This window comes from Lepidochelys kempii, chromosome 6 (genome assembly GCF_965140265.1).
Source record: "Lepidochelys kempii isolate rLepKem1 chromosome 6, rLepKem1.hap2, whole genome shotgun sequence".
Lineage (NCBI taxonomy): Eukaryota > Metazoa > Chordata > Testudines > Cheloniidae > Lepidochelys > Lepidochelys kempii.
The window spans coordinates 68,284,444-68,305,237 of record NC_133261.1 but is presented as its reverse complement, the minus strand read 5'-3'; the positions used below and the strand labels follow the sequence as shown (position 1 = coordinate 68,305,237).

At 42.5% G+C, this 20,794-nt stretch overlaps 1 protein-coding gene across 2 annotated transcripts in view; it reads right to left on the bottom strand.

Annotated features, from left to right (window-relative positions):
• The window catches only part of RGS6 (regulator of G protein signaling 6), a 305,215-nt gene that overhangs the window by 160,062 nt on the left and 124,359 nt on the right, over positions 1-20,794 (bottom strand). For both annotated transcript variants that reach the window (XM_073350673.1, XM_073350672.1), the window contains exon 2: positions 9,799-9,898. In XM_073350673.1, the coding sequence (XP_073206774.1) occupies positions 9,799-9,877 (79 nt within the window). In that variant the 5' untranslated portion in view covers positions 9,878-9,898. The remainder of the gene's footprint in view (positions 1-9,798; positions 9,899-20,794) is intronic.

Below are 20,794 nucleotides of genomic sequence, written 5' to 3'. Positions count from 1 at the left end.
CCCCTCATGCCTTAGAGGGCATGGACATCTCCCATAGAATTGATGCGGCTCTGTTACACAGATGATGGAGGGAAAGCCCACCAAAGTATTGGGGGTGGGATAGAAAAGGACAGAGAAGAAGTAATGAGTGAGAAGAAATGAGGCGGGGTTGGTAGATCCACCACTACCACAGATCCACTGCCCACTGTAAAGGAAAGGCAGAATACTTGAAGTATTACAGCCTCAGGACAAAAAGAAAAGGAGTACTTGTGGCACCTTAGAGACTAACCAATTTATCTGAGCACAAGCTTTCGTGAGCTACAGCTCACTTCATCGGATGCATACTGTGGAAAGTCTCTAAGGTGCCACAAGTACTCCTTTTCTTTTTGCGAATACAGACTAACACGGCTGTTACTCTGAAGCCTCAGAACAGTTGTTCAAATTCAGTGACCACATAGGATACATGATGGGCCTTACATTTAATCTGTGCTCTTGTGCTACAGCATTCCGATTCTGAAATAAACTTTCACAATCATGTTGTGCTTTTGAAGACATCAGGACAAAAGCAAGAGTCATTAATCATTCATTTTCATGACTTTCTACAGGTGCTGAAAATTGACAACTCTTTTTAATGCTCCATCTATTAACCACAATATTCCATCAGCTAAATGCAGTGTGTTTCATAAGACTGTAGTCAGCACCAAGAAAACGCTTACCTAGTAATGTTTTGATTCAACAAGTGAACTATCAATTCATCTAACCACTGTTTCTATAGTTAAATTATCATCAAGTCAGCCCCATTTCATTCCAGTTCCTAAGCCTGTGCTGAAGGCTAAAAGTCTTGAAAGCATCCTTAAAAAAAAATCAGATAAAACAAAAGATGACTGTGGCTGCTTGTGCCAAGCACAGAATTCTTGCTGGCTGCTCTCATCGGCAGTCTGGCCTATTAACCTCTATGCCTTCTATTTTACAGCAGGCAACAATGTTTTTGTGATGTTCCAACTTGATAAGATGGCTGTCTTTTTTCCCCCCCTTTTGAAAATGTCTCTGGTGTCTGTAGAGAGAAGGCAAGTCATGGCAGAAAGTCTAAATCAACTAAGGGTATGTCTCCATTTGAGGTGGTAGGTGCAATTCCCAGCTTGCCTGGGTACCTGTTGGGTGGCTAACTCGAGCCACCACCCACGCTATCCTGGCTACACTGTTATTTTTAGAGCTGGGTACATCTGTGTGACCTGGGAAACACACCTCCCAGCTCAGTTGTAGACGCATCTTAAGAGTGAGGCAAATCCTGTCTGTTAGATTCTTATGTGCCCACCAGAAGCTCAAGGTGACAGGTCTGTTGTCTAAGCTTCAGGCTCATCATACCTTGACTTTATGGTAATCACACATTCAGCTCCTGGAAGGGTATATTCAGCCCTTCATTCTTCCACAGAAGATAGATTAGAGTCTGGATCTTTTGGATAATACCTTATAGCTCTGGCTGCTCTGTGGACATGAAAGATCACATGACACATTATGAAACTTTGCTACAAGGTTCTAGGCCAAATTTTACTCCTCCCTACCATTGTGCACTGTGCTATTTCCTTAACTACTGCTCTCCACTGCCAACATGGCTGTTTTTAAGTGCTGTCATGTGAAAACTATTGCTCATTAAAGTATCTAATTCCAACTATTTCAAAAAGTGAACTTTAAATTATTTAGGGTCAATCCTTGAGGCCTGGATATGCAGTCTTACGGATCATGTTAGCCCCATATGATTCATAAGCAGGGATGAACAATCTTGAAGGGGGCAGATGGCTAAAAATCAGTTCTTTGGGAGAAGTGTATACAGCCACCTTCAAAGGAAGGCTACCCCACCTCCCTCACAAGCCCAGAGTAGCTGTGGCATCAAGCAAGCCATGCAGTTTAGTCTGTTTCTCTGCCAGAGCACTGGGAAGGCCAGTATTAGGGGATGAATTGCACAGAAATAAATAAGCACAAATCAGGCTTAAATTAGAAAAGCACAATATATTCACAATATGGCTGTGAATCTACATTAACTATATGGAGTCTGATGTACAGCTGGATTGTAGCAGAGGGCAATGGCACATAATACACAAACGCCACTTCATTACTCTGTATATGGATAGAAATAGTGCAGAACCCTGTTAGCTATTTAGTCATAATGCACAACACAACTACTATTCTTACATTTATTTTCTTGTTAGTTATTTACTGGAGAATTATATGCTGTGCATATGTCTGTGAGCACGCATGCGCACTCACACCCCCACTCAAAGATATGCAGAAAGTTCACATTTTAATAATTTAGTTTCAAAGACTGATCATTTTCATTTACATTTTTACAACCTTGTCTTAATTTATGATATCCCCAAACCCTCTAAAATCAGGCTCTCTGTATCTTTGCTTTGCAATGAATTGAATGAAGACTTAGCAATCGGCAGGGAATTAGTGTACTTGTAGCACTGAACACATTCTCCCCCCTACTTTAATCAAAACTAGCAAGTTCAAAAGGGAAAAGGGGTAGAAGGAATTCCATATAATGCTGGCGTAACTCTTCTGCTCCTTAACTGGGTTCATTTGTCTCCTGGCACCGGACCAAAAGAGTTTAGGAGAAGACTGAAGAAGAAAATTGCAAGCCATGCAGTACGTGTATTGGAACTGACATGTCTAATACGATATGATTCATGGACACTTTGCACTACACTAAATAAAGAGGTCTGACAGCCCACCCACTGTGGGCAGAGTGGATTACATTTTCTAATGTGAAGAGGAGATGCATAATAAAGAATACCACTGAATTGTGGTGAAGAAACCCACTTCAGTGTTAGCTCAAAATAATTTAAAAACATAACTTGCCCAGAGCAATTGATTTCCAGTAAGAAGTAAATATATATGAATATGGGGCTCATGAGCTGGTTTTCATTGCGTGACTATTGGACGCCATTGAATTTACTGTATAACATAGATATGGAAAATCACCAGAAACCATTTAAGATTAAAGCTGAAATGTATAAAAACACACTCACCTGAAAGTTATTTTGGGAAGTTGGTTTGAATTTTGGGAGATTCTTATTTTATCCAAATGGGTTCATTCATCATTACCAAAATAACTGCATATGCAAATTGATCCTTACTTTGTTTAGAAGTGGGACCATCACCAAAGCCAAAATGCAGCATCCAAGCACTACCTACACTTTAAACCACCTGCAGTACTGAAAATACAGCCAACGTGCTAGATTTCAAGTCCTACATGAGGGCATTTTTTTCAGCAAGCAAAACTGTAGAAACAAAGATGGACCCAAACTAGAAGTTCAGATCCAGTTTGACAAGCAGGTGGATTACTGGATCTGAGATTTTGGCTTCATCTATTACAAAGATAGGGACCAGCTGTAAGTTTGGGGATGTTTCATGCTAGATCTCAAAGTTCAGGGATGCTGGACAAGGCTCAGCTAAAATCATGTGGCCAGACTAAGTAGGCAGATGTGCAGCGGGGACAGGGGAAGAAGAATCCTTTTTGGAACCAGTCTGTGGAGGCTCTTTCAGGCTAATAACTAAAGCAACACTTCACAGAATCATAGAAATGTAGGGCTGGAAGAGATCTCGAAATCCTCTAGTCCAGCCCCCTGCACTGAGGCAGGATCAAGCAAACCTAGACCACCCCAGACAGGTGTTTGCCTAACCTGTTCTTAGAAACCTCATGCCCAGTCCCCATGCCCTGCTCTCTATGTACAGCTGAGGAATGGATTGCTGTATCATGCCTCCCCATGCTGACTTTCCCACTTGCATAACTTTCACAGCAAAGGAGACCTTCATGACTGCAGAAGAGGAGCCAATTTTCCCCCTTAACTGAAGTGCTTGACTTCTGCATCCACATGAGAAAGGAATCTGAAGAAGGCACATTCCTGAGGAAAGAGACTATAACCTTATCCTCACAGTGGTCTCAAGAGTTCATCTCCACAATGGCCTGGCCATGAAAAATGGTTTTGACAGAAATTGAGAATCCTCCTGCACAGTCTGTGCAGGTGGTAAAATGGTTCTACTTGACCATTTGAACACAGAGCTCCATTGATCGGGAGCACTGTTAATAATAAATTCTCTCTTTCCCAGCAACATGGACTTTATATCCTCCGGCTGAATGCCACTCTATCAAAGAGGAGGCATTCTGATTTGTTTTGGGACCATTGCACGCACACTTCTCAAAAGATAGATGCTGGCTTGTTAAGGAGAAATATACAGCAGTTTAAGCTTAGTTTAGATCACTAGTCTCAAGTGAATGTTTGTTTACACCAAGAAAACTGCAGACCTGCTTCCACAAAATTGGCAGTTTCTGTTCAGAGATGCCCAGGACTGAAATAAAAGAGATACTACAAATCTAGAATGAAGTGCATTGGCAGAGCTGTGTAGAGGTAGATTGTATTGCACCTGCCTGCTCTATGCCTGGTTCTCAGTCTCCCCATAATATTAGAATGCCAGGGGAAAGCTGCAGGTTAGGGGTGAAACCCTTTGGCAACAATGTCCGAGATGTAAGGGGTCATGGCTGAAATATTTGGGGCAAGTAGAGATCAAGTTTGAGGGGAATTTGCAAAACCAGGCCTGAAACAGCAGGGATATGACAGTTGAGAAGCAAACTGGCAACCTTTTGAGAGCAGCAGACAGGAAAAGCAGGAATGTAGCAGTTTACAGGTCAAGAATAAGGAGGAATAAAAGTGCTCGGTGGATCAGGACTGGAATAAAGGTGTGTATATCAGAAATCAGGTGTACTGGTGGAGCTGGGTGAGGAAGATTGCTGTACTAGAACAGAAGGATGTTAGTGGATTACAGCAGTGTTTCTCAACCAGGGGTACTTGTACCCCTGGAGGCATGTAGAGGTCTTCCGGGGGCACATCAACTCATCTAGATATTTGTCTAGTTTTACAACAGGCTACATAAAAAGCACTAGCAAAGTCAGCACAAACTAAAATTTCCTACAATGACTTGTTTGTACTAATCTATTTACCATACACTGAAATGTAAGTATAATATTTATTTTCCAATTGATTTATTTTATAATTATATGGTAAAAATGAGAACATACACAAATTTTAGTAACAGTGTGCTGTGCTATATTTTTTAGTAACAGTGTGCTGTATTTTTATGTCTGATTTTGTAAGCAAGTAGTTTTTAAGTGAGGTGAAACTTGGAGGGTATGACAAATCAGACTCCTGCAAGGGGTACAGTACTCTGGAAAGGTTGAGAACCACTGGGTTACAGGTTCAGATTAAGGTGAATCAGAAGGGGATTGAATAGCTAAAAGGTATTGGACTACAGGTCACCCTTGAGGTACATTAGCAGAGGTATGAATACGCTCAGGACCAACATGGAGAAGATTTGGAATCAGGTTTGGCAGAGCTGTAGGTGAAAGGGGATGTCCATATCAGAATAGCATAGGTGCTGCAGATCAGTACAGCATCACTTTGGCAGTGGTGTACACAGAGCCCTTGTGTGAAAAATAGCAGTGTTTGAAAGCTGTGGGGTCCTTGTACGGAAATACCAGGTTAACAATGAGATGCACTGGCAGAGGTGTAGAAGTCAGGTGCAATGGAATGGTGGTTAATATGCTGAGGAGGTGTACTGATGCTACTTTTTGATAAATGGAATACCATGGAGTGGTGAGCTGCAAGTTTATGTGCACTCCAGTAACTGAACACTATTGGAGGCATTATTTGCTTTACCTGAGAGGGGAACATGTGGTTTCTTCCACTGCAGTGAGTGCTGTTCTAGACACTGACTACAATAGGCGTTTAGGGAGATGGGAGATTCACATCCTTCTGTACACAACACACATGATCGCCACTGGCCAAAGATGGGTGTTGAAGTGAAAAAAATGGCATTATTCTACTCAAACCTCACCTCCCAGAGTTACAGTCCCATAATTTCTCATATGGCTCTCCATTCTAACCCTCCTCTGACAGCTCCCTGTTCCACCTTCCCTCCTGATCTTTCTCTGATTTCCACTCTTCACAGTTTACACACAAAGCTGGGAAGAAGGGGGAAGAAAAACGCCAGTACTATATACTGTGTTGCTGCAGTCAAGAAGGAGCCTCATGAGTATTACAGCATGGCTATTGTCAGCCTGACAGTAAGTCATGCCTTGGCATTTTTGTTACATCTTCCATGTGGAATTGGATTGGTTGTGAAAAATATAGAACATCGCTGGATTTCAGAAATTAACATCTTTCCAGATAAGTCTATTCTTAGCACCAAAGGCTTTGAAAGTATGTCTTTTTATGCTAAGAACATTAAGCAAATCAAGGGTTAGGAAATGTACTTCATTTGGCATTGTATTATGACAAAACAATCTTTCTTTTGTTTTTATCATAGATATAAATCTAAACAGCATCAATTTGCAAGAGGGGAGGGGAGGAGAAGATAAATGCAGGAGACTTCAGATTCCTTATTTAACCTGTTTTTCCCTGCTGTCCAACCTCCAAAGCTCCAGGTCACAGCCACAATTGGCTGAGAAGAACTGGCTGAGGTTTCAAGTCAGCTGAAGGGACACAACACATTTCCCACATTCTCCTCTGAAAAGGTTTCCACAAATTTTGGATTAGGTTCTGTTATTTTATCTGACTCCGTTCGCTCCATCCCTCTTTACTAAAAATGTGTGGAACTGTAGTTCTCCTCTGTGAAGAGATCCAATTTCAAGGTGACACTATTGCAGCTGCTATTCTGGAACAGCAGAATGCAAAAGGGCACTTTTCACTCTACCAGGGAGCTGTCTCCCATGGTGGTGCTTAAAGATAAATATAGTCAGCTTAGAGACGCTGTTATGTCTCCTGTTTTCTTCCTCCTCCTAATGGCTTGATGACTAGATCAATTGCTTAATCAGGTCAATGAATATTAACAAGAATATGGGCAACCTCTCTTAGCTGAATAAGGATTGAGCTGTCCTGTTTGTGTACTCTGCACTAGAGCTTATAGGATGAATTTTCAAACTAGATAAAACGGTTATTGTCCTTAGGCACTTTCAAAAACAGTTGGTCAACACATGCTCCAGTCATAAGCCTCAATTTGGTGTCTTTTCACATCTCATTGTAGATTCATGTTTCTCTTCCATACCTAATCCTAGCTTAATCCTGCAAACTGCTTAGTACATTGAGTCACACCCTGGAAATCAATTGGACTACTCACAGAAGTAGAGCCTATTGCTTGATAAGAGGTATTTGCAGGATTGAGCTCTAAATCAGTAGCAACACCATGCCACTTTCCATATTCTTGCCTTGACTCCTACATTGCTGGAGGTCTGTATTTCATTCCTGTGCTGAACTTGGACAAGAGCCACTTTTTCCTGATACAGAGATGTCAAATCATGCTGCTTCTCATCCCTCTGACTGAATCAGCCTAACCTGCAAGTCTCTGGTCAATCCAACCTTCCTCAAAGTAGATTTTGCTGCCTATTTACTAGACGATATTGGCTTTCTGCATTTTTACTAATCATTGTAAGGAGTTGATTGTCAGTGAAATGTGCCACAGAGAGCAAAGTGTCTTTATCCACAGAACAGGTAAAGCAGCAGTGAAAGCTTCCTTAAACTGTCCCAGCGATGTGCTTCAAGCCTGGCCTGGAAAAATATACTCCAGGGCTGAGAGGGCATTTCAGGGTTAATGCTTTATTCAAATCCAATTATTTTATTGGGCACAAAAAGTGGGAGTGTGCTAATAAAGTTTGCAGATGATACAAAGCTGGGAGGTATTGCTAATTTAGAGAAGGACAGGGATACCCTACAGGAGGATCTGGATGACCTTGTAAACTGGAGTAATAGGAATAGGATGAAATTTAATAGTGAGAAGTGTAAGGTCATGCATTTAGGGATTAATAACAAGAATTTTAGTTATAAGCTAGGGACGCATCAACTAGAAGTAACGGAGGAGGAAAAGGACCTTGGAGTATTGGTTGATCATAGGTTGACTATGAGCTGCCAATGTGATATGGCTGTGAAAAAAGCTAATGTCGTCTTGGGATGCATCAGGAGAGGTATTTCCAGTAGGGATAAGGAGGTTTTAGTACCGTTATATAAGGCACTGCTGAGACCTCACCTGGAATACTGTGTGCAGTTCTGGTCTCCCATGTTTAAGAAGGATGAATTCAAACTGGAACAGGTACAGAGAAGGGCTACTAGGATGATCCGAGGAATGGAAAACTTGTCTTATGAAAGGAGACTCAGGGAGCTTGGCTTGTTTAGCCTAACTAAAAGAAGGTTGAGGGGAGATATGATTGCTCTCTATAAATATATCAGAGGGATAAATACCAGAGAGGGAGAGGAATTATTTAAACTCCATACCAATGTGGACACAAGAACAAATGGATATAAACTGGCCACTAGGAAATTTAGATTAGAAATTAGACGAAGGTTTCTAACCATCAGAGGAGTGAAGTTTTGGAATAGCCTTCCGAGGGAAGTAGTGGGGGCAAAAGATCTATCTTGCTTTAAGATTAAACTCGATAAGTTTATGGAGGAGATGGTATGATGGGATAACATGGTTTTGGTAATTAAATATTCATGGTAAATAGGCCCAATGGCCTGTGATGGGTTTTTAGATGGGGTAAGATCCAAGTTACCCGGGAAAGAATTTTCTGTAGTATCTGGCTGATGAATCTTGCCCATATGCTCAGGGTTTAGCTGATCGCCATATTTGGGGTCGGGAAGGAATTTTCCTCCAGGGCAGATTGGAAGGCCCTGGAGGTTTTTCGCCTTCCTCTGTAGCATGGGGCACGGGTCACTTGCTGGAGGATTCTCTGCTCCTTGAGGTCTTCAAACTACAATTTGAGGACTTCAATAGCACAGATATAGGTGTGAGGTCTTTTTTAGGAGTGGTGGGTGAAATTCTGTGGCCTGCATTGTGCAGGAGGTCAGACTAGATGATCATAATGGTCCCTTCTGACCTAAATATCTATGAATCTATGAATCTATGAATCTAAATCCTTATCTTCTCTGCTGGGATTGCAAACAAAGTAGAAAATTAGAACTAGTAGTCTTGGGATTTTGTGAGGTGCGCAGCTGTCCACTGGGAACTGCACTGAGACCCCTGACTCATTTTACATCTGTCACTGAGGGTATCTATCACACGGCACTGACTTTTGGTCTCAATAGCCATGGACAAGTTCTGAGCTGGAGATCTGTCAAGGAATGGCTCTATATTTCGATACCACGCTCCTGAGACACCCCTGGTTCCACAGGTTGTGACACAACTTCATTGTGTGAGAATGGTCCCTGTAATAGGGCATATTCCCACGGGGCTCCTGTGCTCTCAGAAGAAGTCTAAAGGAACTGTAATGAAGTATCTGGGGAAGACAAGAAACATCACATCATCTCACATCATCTTCCCAGCTGCTCTCCCCAGTGCTCTTCCATGCTTCTTGACTTTAGCTGACCTTTTTGTCTATCTGCTGATCATGTGCTGTATTTGCCAACTTTATTTCTAATGTCTCAAACAGGAGCCTGTATCCCCCTGTTCCTGTATGATGTCACTATATAGGATATTGCATGGCAATATTGTGATGCAGACTAGAGCTATATAAACACTTAACAGGTTTTCAGAGATCACCCTAAGGGAATCCAATCACTTGGTTAAAAATTGTTACTCTTTACAGAAGAGACCCAATTTGGCATAATCTTTTATGCCTTGACTGAAGGGCACATCCAGAAAATAGGCGCAGATCAGTCAGCTTTTCCCTTCATTTCCTCTTCCTCCAGCACCTCGCCTCTTCTTCGTGAGTTAAAAGGGCCATATTCCTTTTAGTACTAATTCATAATCTTTCATTTAAACCATGGTTCTTACCTGTGACAACGCTGGGAATTTTAGACAGAAAGCTCTTGACTGTTCGGATGGGAACTCCACCTGCTTTGTCATCCTGCATTCTTGTAATTATATCTTCAATCTGGCAAGGGGGAAGGAAAGGATTACATTGGGTTTGCAAGAATAGTGACTATAGATACTCATAATGCTGATAAAGTATTGGCACCAGCAAAAATGAGGTGCCATGGAATCTTTTCATGTCATTTGCTAAGATTTGCTAAGCTATTCCAACTCCCTTGTCACTGGCAAGAAGGGGGAAAGGGACTGAAAATGTATTGATATGATTGGTTAATGCACGGTTTACATGAACAATCCTAGAAGTGTTTCAGTGTAACAGCCGTGTTAGTCTGTATTCGCAAAAAGAAAAGGAGTACTTGTGGCACCTGGAAGACTAAGTTCCAGACATGTCAACGACTTCCATTTTTTCCTGTTGGGCCATACTTTGATTCCTTACTCAGTCAAAACTCCCACTGAAGACAGCTGGCCCAGAATAACTAATGCACTTCAAAGGTAAAAGTAAAAGAATTGGAAAAAAATGAAGCAAGTGGAAAAATTAAGCAAAATTTCAGATAGTTTCAGTTGCTCCTGGCATTGGTTGCCACATATTTGGGAATAGCTGCATCACACACTCATGGCTCCAGCACATAAATAATATAATCAATCCACACGTGACAATATTTATTTGTTGTTGACTGATAATGTGATAGGCCCTACACAAGGGGAAGAAAGTTCCTGTCCTGAAGAGCTAGCTCACGACATCCAACATCATTTCCCTCCCCCCTTATTCCACATGCCTCCCCAAAACAGTGGAACAAATCAAAGCTGAAGTTGCTTCCTTAAAAAGTGCAGTGATGTGAGTCACCTTGAGAGTTGGACAAATGGTGCTGTGCGCATTGCTGTACTATTCTTACTAGTTGGCATCTGACTAGAACGAGTTGAAATTTGTGCACGCGCGTCTGTGTAAAAATTAGTGTTGATGAAAGGAGATACCAGAAAGAGAAGCTAGTATGTCTTTCTTATTGCCCTAACAGGTACACCATTGGTGGCAGCAGCAGCTCAAACTTTCTAATACTCCCTTTTCAACTACAGCTGTGTGAAATAATGGATTTTTTGGTTTGCTGGCAATTATGAAAAAAATAAAATTCATTTTGGTTCAGGTCAAAACCAAATTAAAATTTTTGTCAAATCAAGAAGTTGAAAAAGGCTTGTTTTTGGGTCAAATAAAACATTTAATTTCAACAAAACCTAGACATTTTGTTTCATTTTCAACCTTTTAAAAGATTTTTGGGAAATTTGAAACATAAAATCCTTTCAAACTGAAAAATCGAAACATTTCATTTTGAAAAAATGTCAAAATAAAATGTAGATTTTTTTTTTCTGAATTTTTGATCAAAAAGCAGTTTAAAGAAACAGACAAATTGGTAAAACATTTTGGCATTTTTTGTTTCAAAAGTTTTGGCTGATGCATTTTGCCCATCTCTAGTCTCATTCCTTACTCAATCCACACCTCTAGGAGTGGGAAAGGAATTCAGTTTTCATTCCCATCTTATTGCTAGCCTCTCTGCTGAAACTGCCTTCACAGCTGAGAATTTATGCCAATTCGGGGGGGGGGGTGTTTTTCGTGATGTGGAACACTTACAGTCACTGCTGATCTGGGCTCTTTTTGAATCAGCAATCTAGAGGGAGAATACTCTACTTAATAATCACCTGAGCCATGCCACACACTCTCTCCCTCTCATTATCTACATGTCCAGTCTGCTAAATTTAGAGCATATTTTCCATATAGACAGCACGAAAGGAGAAAGGGTCAAGAGAAGATTAATCACAGAGCAGTCAAACATTTCAGTAAAGGAATATAGTAGAATCAGGCTACTTTATTTCTCTATTCAGAATCACTGGTTTTGCCCCCACTTTAATACTAATAGTGGAAGAAAAGATGAGAATTGAAAATTCTGGTAGTTCTGCAGCATGCCTTCTAATTTAGCCACACACACACACATATGTTAAATTTAATTACATTATGGTCATTATTACTGAGTTGTTCAACTATATTAACCTCTTGGACCAGATCCCGTGAGCCATTTAGGACTAAATCTAGAATTGCCTCTCCCTTTATGGGTTCCAGGACTAGCTGCACCAAGAAGCAGTCATTTATGGTGTCTAGAAATTTTATCTCTGCATCCCAGCCTGAAGTGACATATATCCAGTCAACATGGAGATATCTGAAATACCCCATTGTTATTCAGTTTTCTATTTTTGTAGCTTCTCTAATCATAGAATCATAGAATATCAGGGTTGGAAGGGACCCCTGAAGGTCATCTAGTCCAACCCCCTGCTCAAAGCAGGACCAATTCCCAGTTAAATCATCCCAGCCAGGGCTTTGTCAAGCCTGACCTTAAAAACCTCTAAGGAAGGAGATTCTACCACCTCCCTAGGTAACGCATTCCAGTGTTTCACCACCCTCTTAGTGAAAAAGTTTTTCCTAATATCCAATCTAAACCTCCCCCACTGCAACTTGAGACCATTACTCCTCGTTCTGTCATCTGCTACCATTGAGAACAGTCTAGAGCCATCCTCTTTGGAACCCCCCTTTCAGGTAGTTGAAAGCAGCTATCAAATCCCCCCTCATTCTTCTCTTCTGCAGGCTAAACAATTCCAGCTCCCTCAGCCTCTCCTCATAACTCATGTGTTCTAGACCCCTAATCATTTTTGTTGCCCTTCGCTGGACTCTCTCCAATTTATCCACATCCTTCTTGTAGTGTGGGGCCCAAAACTGGACACAGTACTCCAGATGAGGCCTCACCAATGTCGAATAGAGGGGAACGATCACGTCCCTCGATCTGCTCGCTATGCCCCTACTTATACATCCCAAAATGCCATTGGCCTTCTTGGCAACAAGGGCACACTGCTGACTCATATCCAGCTTCTCGTCCACTGTCACCCCTAGGTCCTTTTCCGCAGAACTGCTGCCTAGCCATTCGGTCCCTAGTCTGTAGCGGTGCATTGGATTCTTCCATCCTAAGTGCAGGACCCTGCACTTATCCTTATTGAACCTCATCAGATTTCTTTTGGCCCAATCCTCCAATTTGTCTAGGTCCTTCTGTATCCTATCCCTCCCCTCCAGCGTATCTACCACTCCTCCCAGTTTAGTATCATCCGCAAATTTGCTGAGAGTGCAATCCACACCATCCTCCAGATCATTTATGAAGATATTGAACAAAACCGGCCCCAGGACCGACCCTTGGGGCACTCCACTTGATACCAGCTGCCAACTAGACATGGAGCATTGATCACTACCTGTTGAGCCCGACAATCTAGCCAGCTTTCTACCCACCTTATAGGGCATTCATCCAGCCCATACTTCCTTAACTTGCTGACAAGAATACTGTGGGAGACCGTGTCAAAAGCTTTGCTAAAGTCAAGATACAATACATCCACTGCTTTCCCTTCATCCACAGAACCAGTAATCTCATCATAAAAGGCAATTAGATTAGTCAGGCATGACCTTCCCTTGGTGAATCCATGCTGGCTGTTCCTGATCACTTTCCTCTCATGCAAGTGCTTCAGGATTGATTCTTTGAGGACCTGCTCCATGATTTTTCCAGGGACTGAGGTGAGGCTGACTGGCCTGTAGTTCCCTGGATCCTCCTTCTTCCCTTTTTTAAAGATTGGCACTACATTAGCCTTTTTCCAGTCATCCGGGACTTCCCCCGTTCGCCACAAGTTTTCAAAGATAATGGCCAATGGCTCTGCAATCACAGCCGCCAATTCCTTCAGCACTCTCGGATGCAACTCGTCCGGCCCCATGGACTTGTGCACGTCCAGCTTTTCTAAATAGTCCCTAACCACCTCTATCTCCACAGAGGGCTGGCCATCTCTTCCCTATTTTGTGATGCCCAGCGCAGCAGTCTGGGAGCTGACCTTGTTAGTGAAGACAGAGGCAAAAAAAGCATTGAGTACATTAGCTTTTTCCACATTCTCTGTCACTAGGTTGACTCCCTCATTCAGTAAGGGGCCCACACTTTCCTTGGCCCTGATCTCCCTGAACATTTCACAATCACCATCATCCTGGTCAGGTGGTTGGTAGTATATTCCTACTGCTTTACTCTTATTATTCAAGCATGGAATTTCTATCCATAAAGATTCTATGGTACAGTTTGAGTCATTTAAGCTTTTTAATATATTTAACTCTATGTTTTCTTTCACATAGTGCCACTCCCCCACCAGCATGATCTACTCTGTCCTTCCTATTTATTTTGTATGCTGGTATTACTGTGTGTGATGGTGTATAATTGGAACATGGAAATTGGTCATTGGAACATGACCATTTGTATCATTAATACTGCCATGGTTAGACAATTGAAACATATCTTGTACAAAGTATATTGTGTAAGGTGCCAATGGAAGTTATGGTTTGCCAAGTATGATTATCCTGTTTATATGCATGTATCATTTTTGTATCTGAAGTGATGAACATATATATATATATATATATATATATATATATATATATATATATATATATATATATATATATATATATATATATTTCAAGTGCATTTGCTCCTGGGATAACACCCACCAGGTAATTTATATCCAATCTGGCCAGCACATTCTGAATGAACTGTTCAAGTTGATGGCCCATTAAAGAACACTCCACTCTCACAATGGGCCATAGAAGAAGCTCTTCCTCACCTGGTGAGCCTTCCTGTGGATGCTTTAGCCAGAATTCAGAGTAACAGCCGTGTTAGTCTGTATTCGCAAAAAGAAAAGGAGTACTTGTGGCACCTTAGAGACTAACCAATTTATTTGAGCATAAGCTTTCGTGAGCTACAGCTCACTTCATCGGATGCATACCGTGGAAACTGCAGCAGACTTCATATATAAACAGAGAATGTGAAACAATACCTCCTCCCACCCCACTGTCCTGCTGGTAATAGCTTATCTAAAGTGATCATCAGGTGGGGCATTTCCAGCACAAATCCAGGTTTTCTCACCCTCCACCCCACCCCCCCCACAGGCCTGTCCTGTAGTAGGTAACTTCTGGGAACTCTTCTGGCTCTATCAATCTGTTTCTTTACTTCTGCAGGTAGTTGTAAGAAAGCTTGACAGAGATCTTGTAGGTGTTTGTCTCTGTCTGAGGGGTTGGAGCAAATGCGGTTGTATCGCAGAGCTTGGCTGTAGACGATGGACAGGCCTAACAAAGAAAATAACAGAACGCCACTAGCCGTCACCTTCAGCCCCCAACTAAAACCCCTCCAACGCATTATTAAGGATCTACAACCTATCCTAAAGGATGACCCAGCACTCTCACAAATCTTGGGAGACAGGCCAGTCCTTGCCTACAGACAGCCCCGCAACCTGAAGCAAATACTCACCAACAACCACATACCACACAACAGAACCACTAACCCAGGAACTTATCCTTGCAACAAAGCCCGTTGCCAACTGTGTCCACATATCTATTCAGGGGACACCATCACAGGGCCTAATAACATCAGCCACACTATCAGAGGCTCGTTCACCTGCACATCCAGCAATGTGATATATGCCATCATGTGCCAGCAATGCCCCTCTGCCATGTACATTGGTCAAACTGGACAGTCTCTACGTAAAAGAATAAATGGACACAAATCAGATGTCAAGAATTATAACATTCATAAACCAGTCGGAGAACACTTCAATCTCTCTGGTCACGCAATCACAGACATGAAGGTCGCTATCTTAAAACAAAAAAACTTCAAATCCAGACTCCAGTGAGAAACTGCTGAATTGGAATTCATTTGCAAATTGGATTCTATTAATTTAGGCTTAAATAGAGACTGGGAGTGGCTAAGTCATTATGCAAGGTAGCCTGTGTCCTCTTGTTTTTTCCTACCCCCCCCCCCCACCCCCAAGATGTTCTGGTTTAACTTGGATTTAAACTTGGAGAGTGGTCAGTTTGGATGAGCTATTACCAGCAGGAGAGTGAGTTTGTGTGTGTATGGGGGTCGGGGGGATGTGAGAAAACCTGGATTTGTGCAGGAAATAGCCCAACTTGATTGTCATGCACATTGTGTAAAGAGTTGTCACTTTGGATGGGCTATCACCAACAGGAGAGTGAATTTGTGTGGGGGGGTGGAGGGTGAGAAAACCTGGATTTTTGCTGGAAATGCCCCACCTGATGATCACTTTAGATAAGCTATTACCAGCAGGACAGTGGGGTGGGAGGAGGTATTGTTTCACATTCTCTGTGTATATATGAAGTCTGCTGCAGTTTCCACGGTATGCATCCGATGAAGTGAGCTGTAGCTCACAAAAGCTTATGCTCAAATAAATTGGTTAGTCTCTAAGGTGCCACAAGTACTCCTTTTCTTTTAGCCAGAATGTGGGTAATGGCTGCTCCTATGAGTCATCAAGCCATGTATGGGCATGTGACTTGCTCACATGACCCTGCATTCCATCTTGTGCCTGTAATTTTCCACAAACTAAGTCTGAGAGCAGAGGTGAAAGTAAGCCGGCCACCGGAGCCCCGGGGTAGCAGCAGCAGGGCTCTGGTGGTGATTTAAAGAGCCAGGGGCTCCGGCCACTGCACGGGAGCCCCGGGCCCTTTAAAGCGCCACCCGAGCCCCACTGCCGGAGCCCTGGGGTAGCGGCGGCAGGGCTCTGGCTGTGATTTAAAGGGCCTGGAGCTCCACTGTGGTAGTGGCGGCTGGAGCCTCGCGCTCTTTAAATCGTCCCTGAGCCCTGGGGCTCCCAGCCACCTCTGCAGCTGGTAGCTCCGGGGGTGATTTAAAAGCCCCCAGGGCTTCCAGTCACAGCCGGAGCCCTGGGGTCTTTAAATCTTGATTTAAAGGGCCCGCCTCTTCGGGTTGAGGCTACGCTCCCTGCTCAGGACTCTGGAGTACTGGTAAATCCTTCCACCCCTGGCTGAGAGCTGTGTTTGGGACAGTGAAATTTCCTCCACATGGGAGAAAGTATATAAGACCCTGGAAGCATCTCCATTTTGCCTCTTTCCTGCTCTGATCTCTGGACTATGGACTTACACTAAAAGAAGCATATTGACTATGGACTGAGGACTTTCCAATCTTTTGGAAGTTACCAGAGATGTTACAAGCCAGCCGTCTGTAACATCATTGCTACGAACCTCATCCAAGAGCTTTGCAATGATTGTATGTATATGACTTCCTTAAACCTTTTAAATCTCTCCTCTTTCTTTTCTCTTATAAATAAACCTTTAGATATTAGATATTAAAGGATTGGCAACAGCATGATTATTGGGTAAGATCTGAGTTATATACTGACCTGGCTATGTGGCTAATCTCTTGGCATTAGCATTTGTATACAAACATTTACAAAATTTGTCAATATTTACTTGTCTGCCTTCATGTGATGTAACTGAATGGGACTCTCTTTCATTTGACTGTTTATCTTTAGCTCCTACTTGTACTTTATAAACTTCTATCCTCTCCTCTTTATTAGGATATAGAGAATGCCTGTTAAGAGATCCTCCCTTATGGGATGTCTCTGTCCAAACTGTGTGCTCCTCCCTAACTGTCAGCTTTTCCCCACCTCTTAAGTTTAAAAACTTCTCTACTACCTTTTTAATTTTACATGCCAGAAACCTGGTTCATTTTGGTTTAGGTGGAACCCATCCTTCCTGTATAGGGTCGTCCTTTCCGAAAAGGTTCCCCAGTTCCTAATTAACCTAAAACCCTTCTCCCGACACCATTGTCTCATCCACACATTGAGACCCTGTAGTTCTGCCTAACTGGCCTGCACATGGAACTGGAAGCATTTCAGAGATGGTTACCATGGAGGTCCTGGACTTTCATCTCTTACCTAGAAGCCTAAATTTGGCCTCCAGGAACTCACTCTGATCTTTCCAAATGTCACTTGTACCTACACATATTACGACCCCTAGCACTGCACACAAGTCTGTTTAGATGTCTTGAGAGAGCCGCATCCTTCACACCCAGTAGGCAATTCACCATGCAGGTTCTCCCAGTCATCTCTATTTCTAGAAATTTAATCCCCCATTTATATTACCTGTCTCTTCCTGATAACTGGGATCCTCTCCCTCGGGGGGTATCCTCAATGTGAGAGGATACCATGACGTCTGGAAAGAGGGTCCTAACCATGGGATCATTTCCTTCTGCTCCAGTTTGATGGTCTTCTTCCCTGAGACTTTTATCCTCCTCAAAAGCACAGAAGCTGTCAGACTGGTGGTGGGAATGCTCTACTGTGTCCCGGAAAGTCTCATCTATGTATCTCTCTGTCTCCCTTATCTCCTCCAGTTCAGCCACTCTGGTCTCCAAAGCCAGTACTCAGTCTTTGAGGGCCATGAGCTGCTTTGCACCAAATGCACACATATGCCACCTGCCCACAATCATAATCATACATGTGATATTCAGTTCAATAAATTGGATAGCCCCTACTCTGCACAAATACATATAATTATTTCCAAAAGCCAAAATAACAGTAGGGTCTGATTGCTGGGGCAGTGGAAAACTCAAGTCCCTTCCTATTCACTCTAAAATATGAGGGGATTCTTGCCCTTTTGAGGACATTCAATCTCTGTTTCCACCTGGAGACAATGGTGCCAGTTCTAGGGGGATTGACAAACTAAACACTAGTGTGTGCAGATATCAAATATCTTCAGGACAGCCTTTTCTCTGATCAGAAGTCTGAGGCCTACAAGATGCCCCCTGTCCATGACACATCCAAGGCTCCTCTTCTACCAATTATGGATGTTTAAAATATTCATGGTCCCCCCTCGTTACACTAGGAGTTGGAGTTCTGCAATTCTTCCATTCCCTTTGGAACGCGGGTCTGATGCCTAGGGGATACTGGATGCCCCTTTTTCACAGTGCTTACATTTTCCCTATGCTTTCCTTAGGATGGATGGGCAGGAATGTAATCCTTGCAAAGAACCTCTCTCTACCACAATGACAGACTGAAGCATTATAGCTATGAACCTGGATGATTTCCTCTTAACTTTAGAAGCATTTTAAAAAAAATCTCAAGTCAACTTTGATTTGCAGGCTCCACTTCTACATTTTAAAAATTAATTTAATTCCAAGGTTTCCTGGGGTTGTAAGACAGTCTTGCCTACTGCAGATGCTGAATTTGATCACCATTTTTTTAACCTCAGGCTATCACATGAATGAACTACTCACCCCTTGTTTATATATTAATTTTAAACTGACACATGCACTGGTGAATGGATCAGCAGCAGAAACCAAGACACAGAGAAAAATGCCATTAAAGTTTCAACAGACTCGGTTGACAGTTGGTTATCCGTATTTCACAGACTAATGTTGCCTCCCTCCCACAATCAGACCACTGAGGAACAGAACAATTTTACTTACACCCAAACTCTGTGCACCCCATTTAAGAACTGTTGGAAGAGTGTCCCAGGCAGTAAGAATACACATTTCAACAAGGACTCTCAAAGGAATAAGAGCATCAAGACATCAATGAATGGCCTGGCAGCCATAACAGAGCCCTACAAGGCACTTTCAAAACTACTCAGTGAACAACACATGCAATTACAGTGCCCCATCTACACTGAGGACATGGAACTGCTAGTGAGCAGACACTGGGTGAATTATGTCACACCAGCTTCTGTCCCCACATGGAAACCAGAAGTGCAGAGGCACTTGAAGATATCAAAATTTGCTGATTCTTTCTGCGTCTGTCTAAAAGACAGCTTTTGCTATTGATTCACACTGCTAAAACTCTTGTTCAGGCTCTCATCATTTCAATTATTGCAACATCTTCTCCAGCCTTGACAAATGCAATCTTGGCCCACTCGTATCCGTTCAGAGTGTGGCTGAAAAGATCATTTTCCTAGCCTGTCACTGGGACCATGTCACCCCCCCTCTCTGAATCCCTCCACAGGTTCCCCCCACCAATTCCATCAAACATAAGATGCTTGTATTCACTTTCAAGGCCCTTCAGAATCAAACCCCACCCTACCTATCACTTCTCATTCACTATCAAGTTGTCAGTGGTTGCTTCAGATAAGCTCATGATGCCAACCACCATTGCTCACTATTTAAATTTTCAAACAAAGAGCTCCGTGCTTTCTCCCATGCTGTCCCACAGACTTGGGAGGTAAATGTCCACAAAGTTACCACCTTCCAATCCCTCCTCATTATCCCCCTTCAAAACTCTTTGTCATGATGCCTACATAAAACTGGACAATGGTTAGGCTGCTGCTGTGCTGAGACCACCTTCCATCACGCTGACCAATATTGTTTCATTGTTTGTACTCCTCCCATCTGACTTTACCCATCTGTCGTCTCTCGTCCTATACCAACAATGTAAGCCACTTGGGGCAGGGATCACCTCTTTTGTTTGTTTGTGCAACACCTCGCATAATGGTCCCCTGGTCTATGGTAGGGCCCTCAAGTGCTATAGTAATACAAATACCAAATTGTAATAATAAAACAAGAGTTAAACAAAAGATTCCCAAACTAAAAAAAAAATACAGTTGAAAAGTTTGATTCACATGTATTCTATTATCCCTGGTTTACCAATGGAAAAACTGAGGCATAGAGCAATTAAGTGACTTGTCCACGGTCACACTGCAAGTCTATCTCAGATCCAAGAATAGATCCCAGATTTCCTGTCTTCTGGTCCTTTTTAATCATGAAATATTGACCAAGATTTTTAAACACAGGTTCCTAAAGTTCAGCTCCTAAATTCTTATTTAGATGTTTATCTAAGCAGGCTGATTTCTTTTTAAAGTAGCATCCAGAAGCTTCCAGCTCCCAAGCCATATATTTCTTCCAGTGCAGCTGATATTCAGGATGGAGCAAAACTTTTCAGTCAGACTCTGAACTAGCAGAAACTTCAACCTGATTTAAGATTTGAATGGGTTAAGTACCTCAAGCCTCCATAAGCCCAACTACTGTGGCACCTTTGAATGGAAATCAGACACACAACGCAGCTAGATCTTTCCATTTCACACTGGAGGGGAGGAAAAACAGCT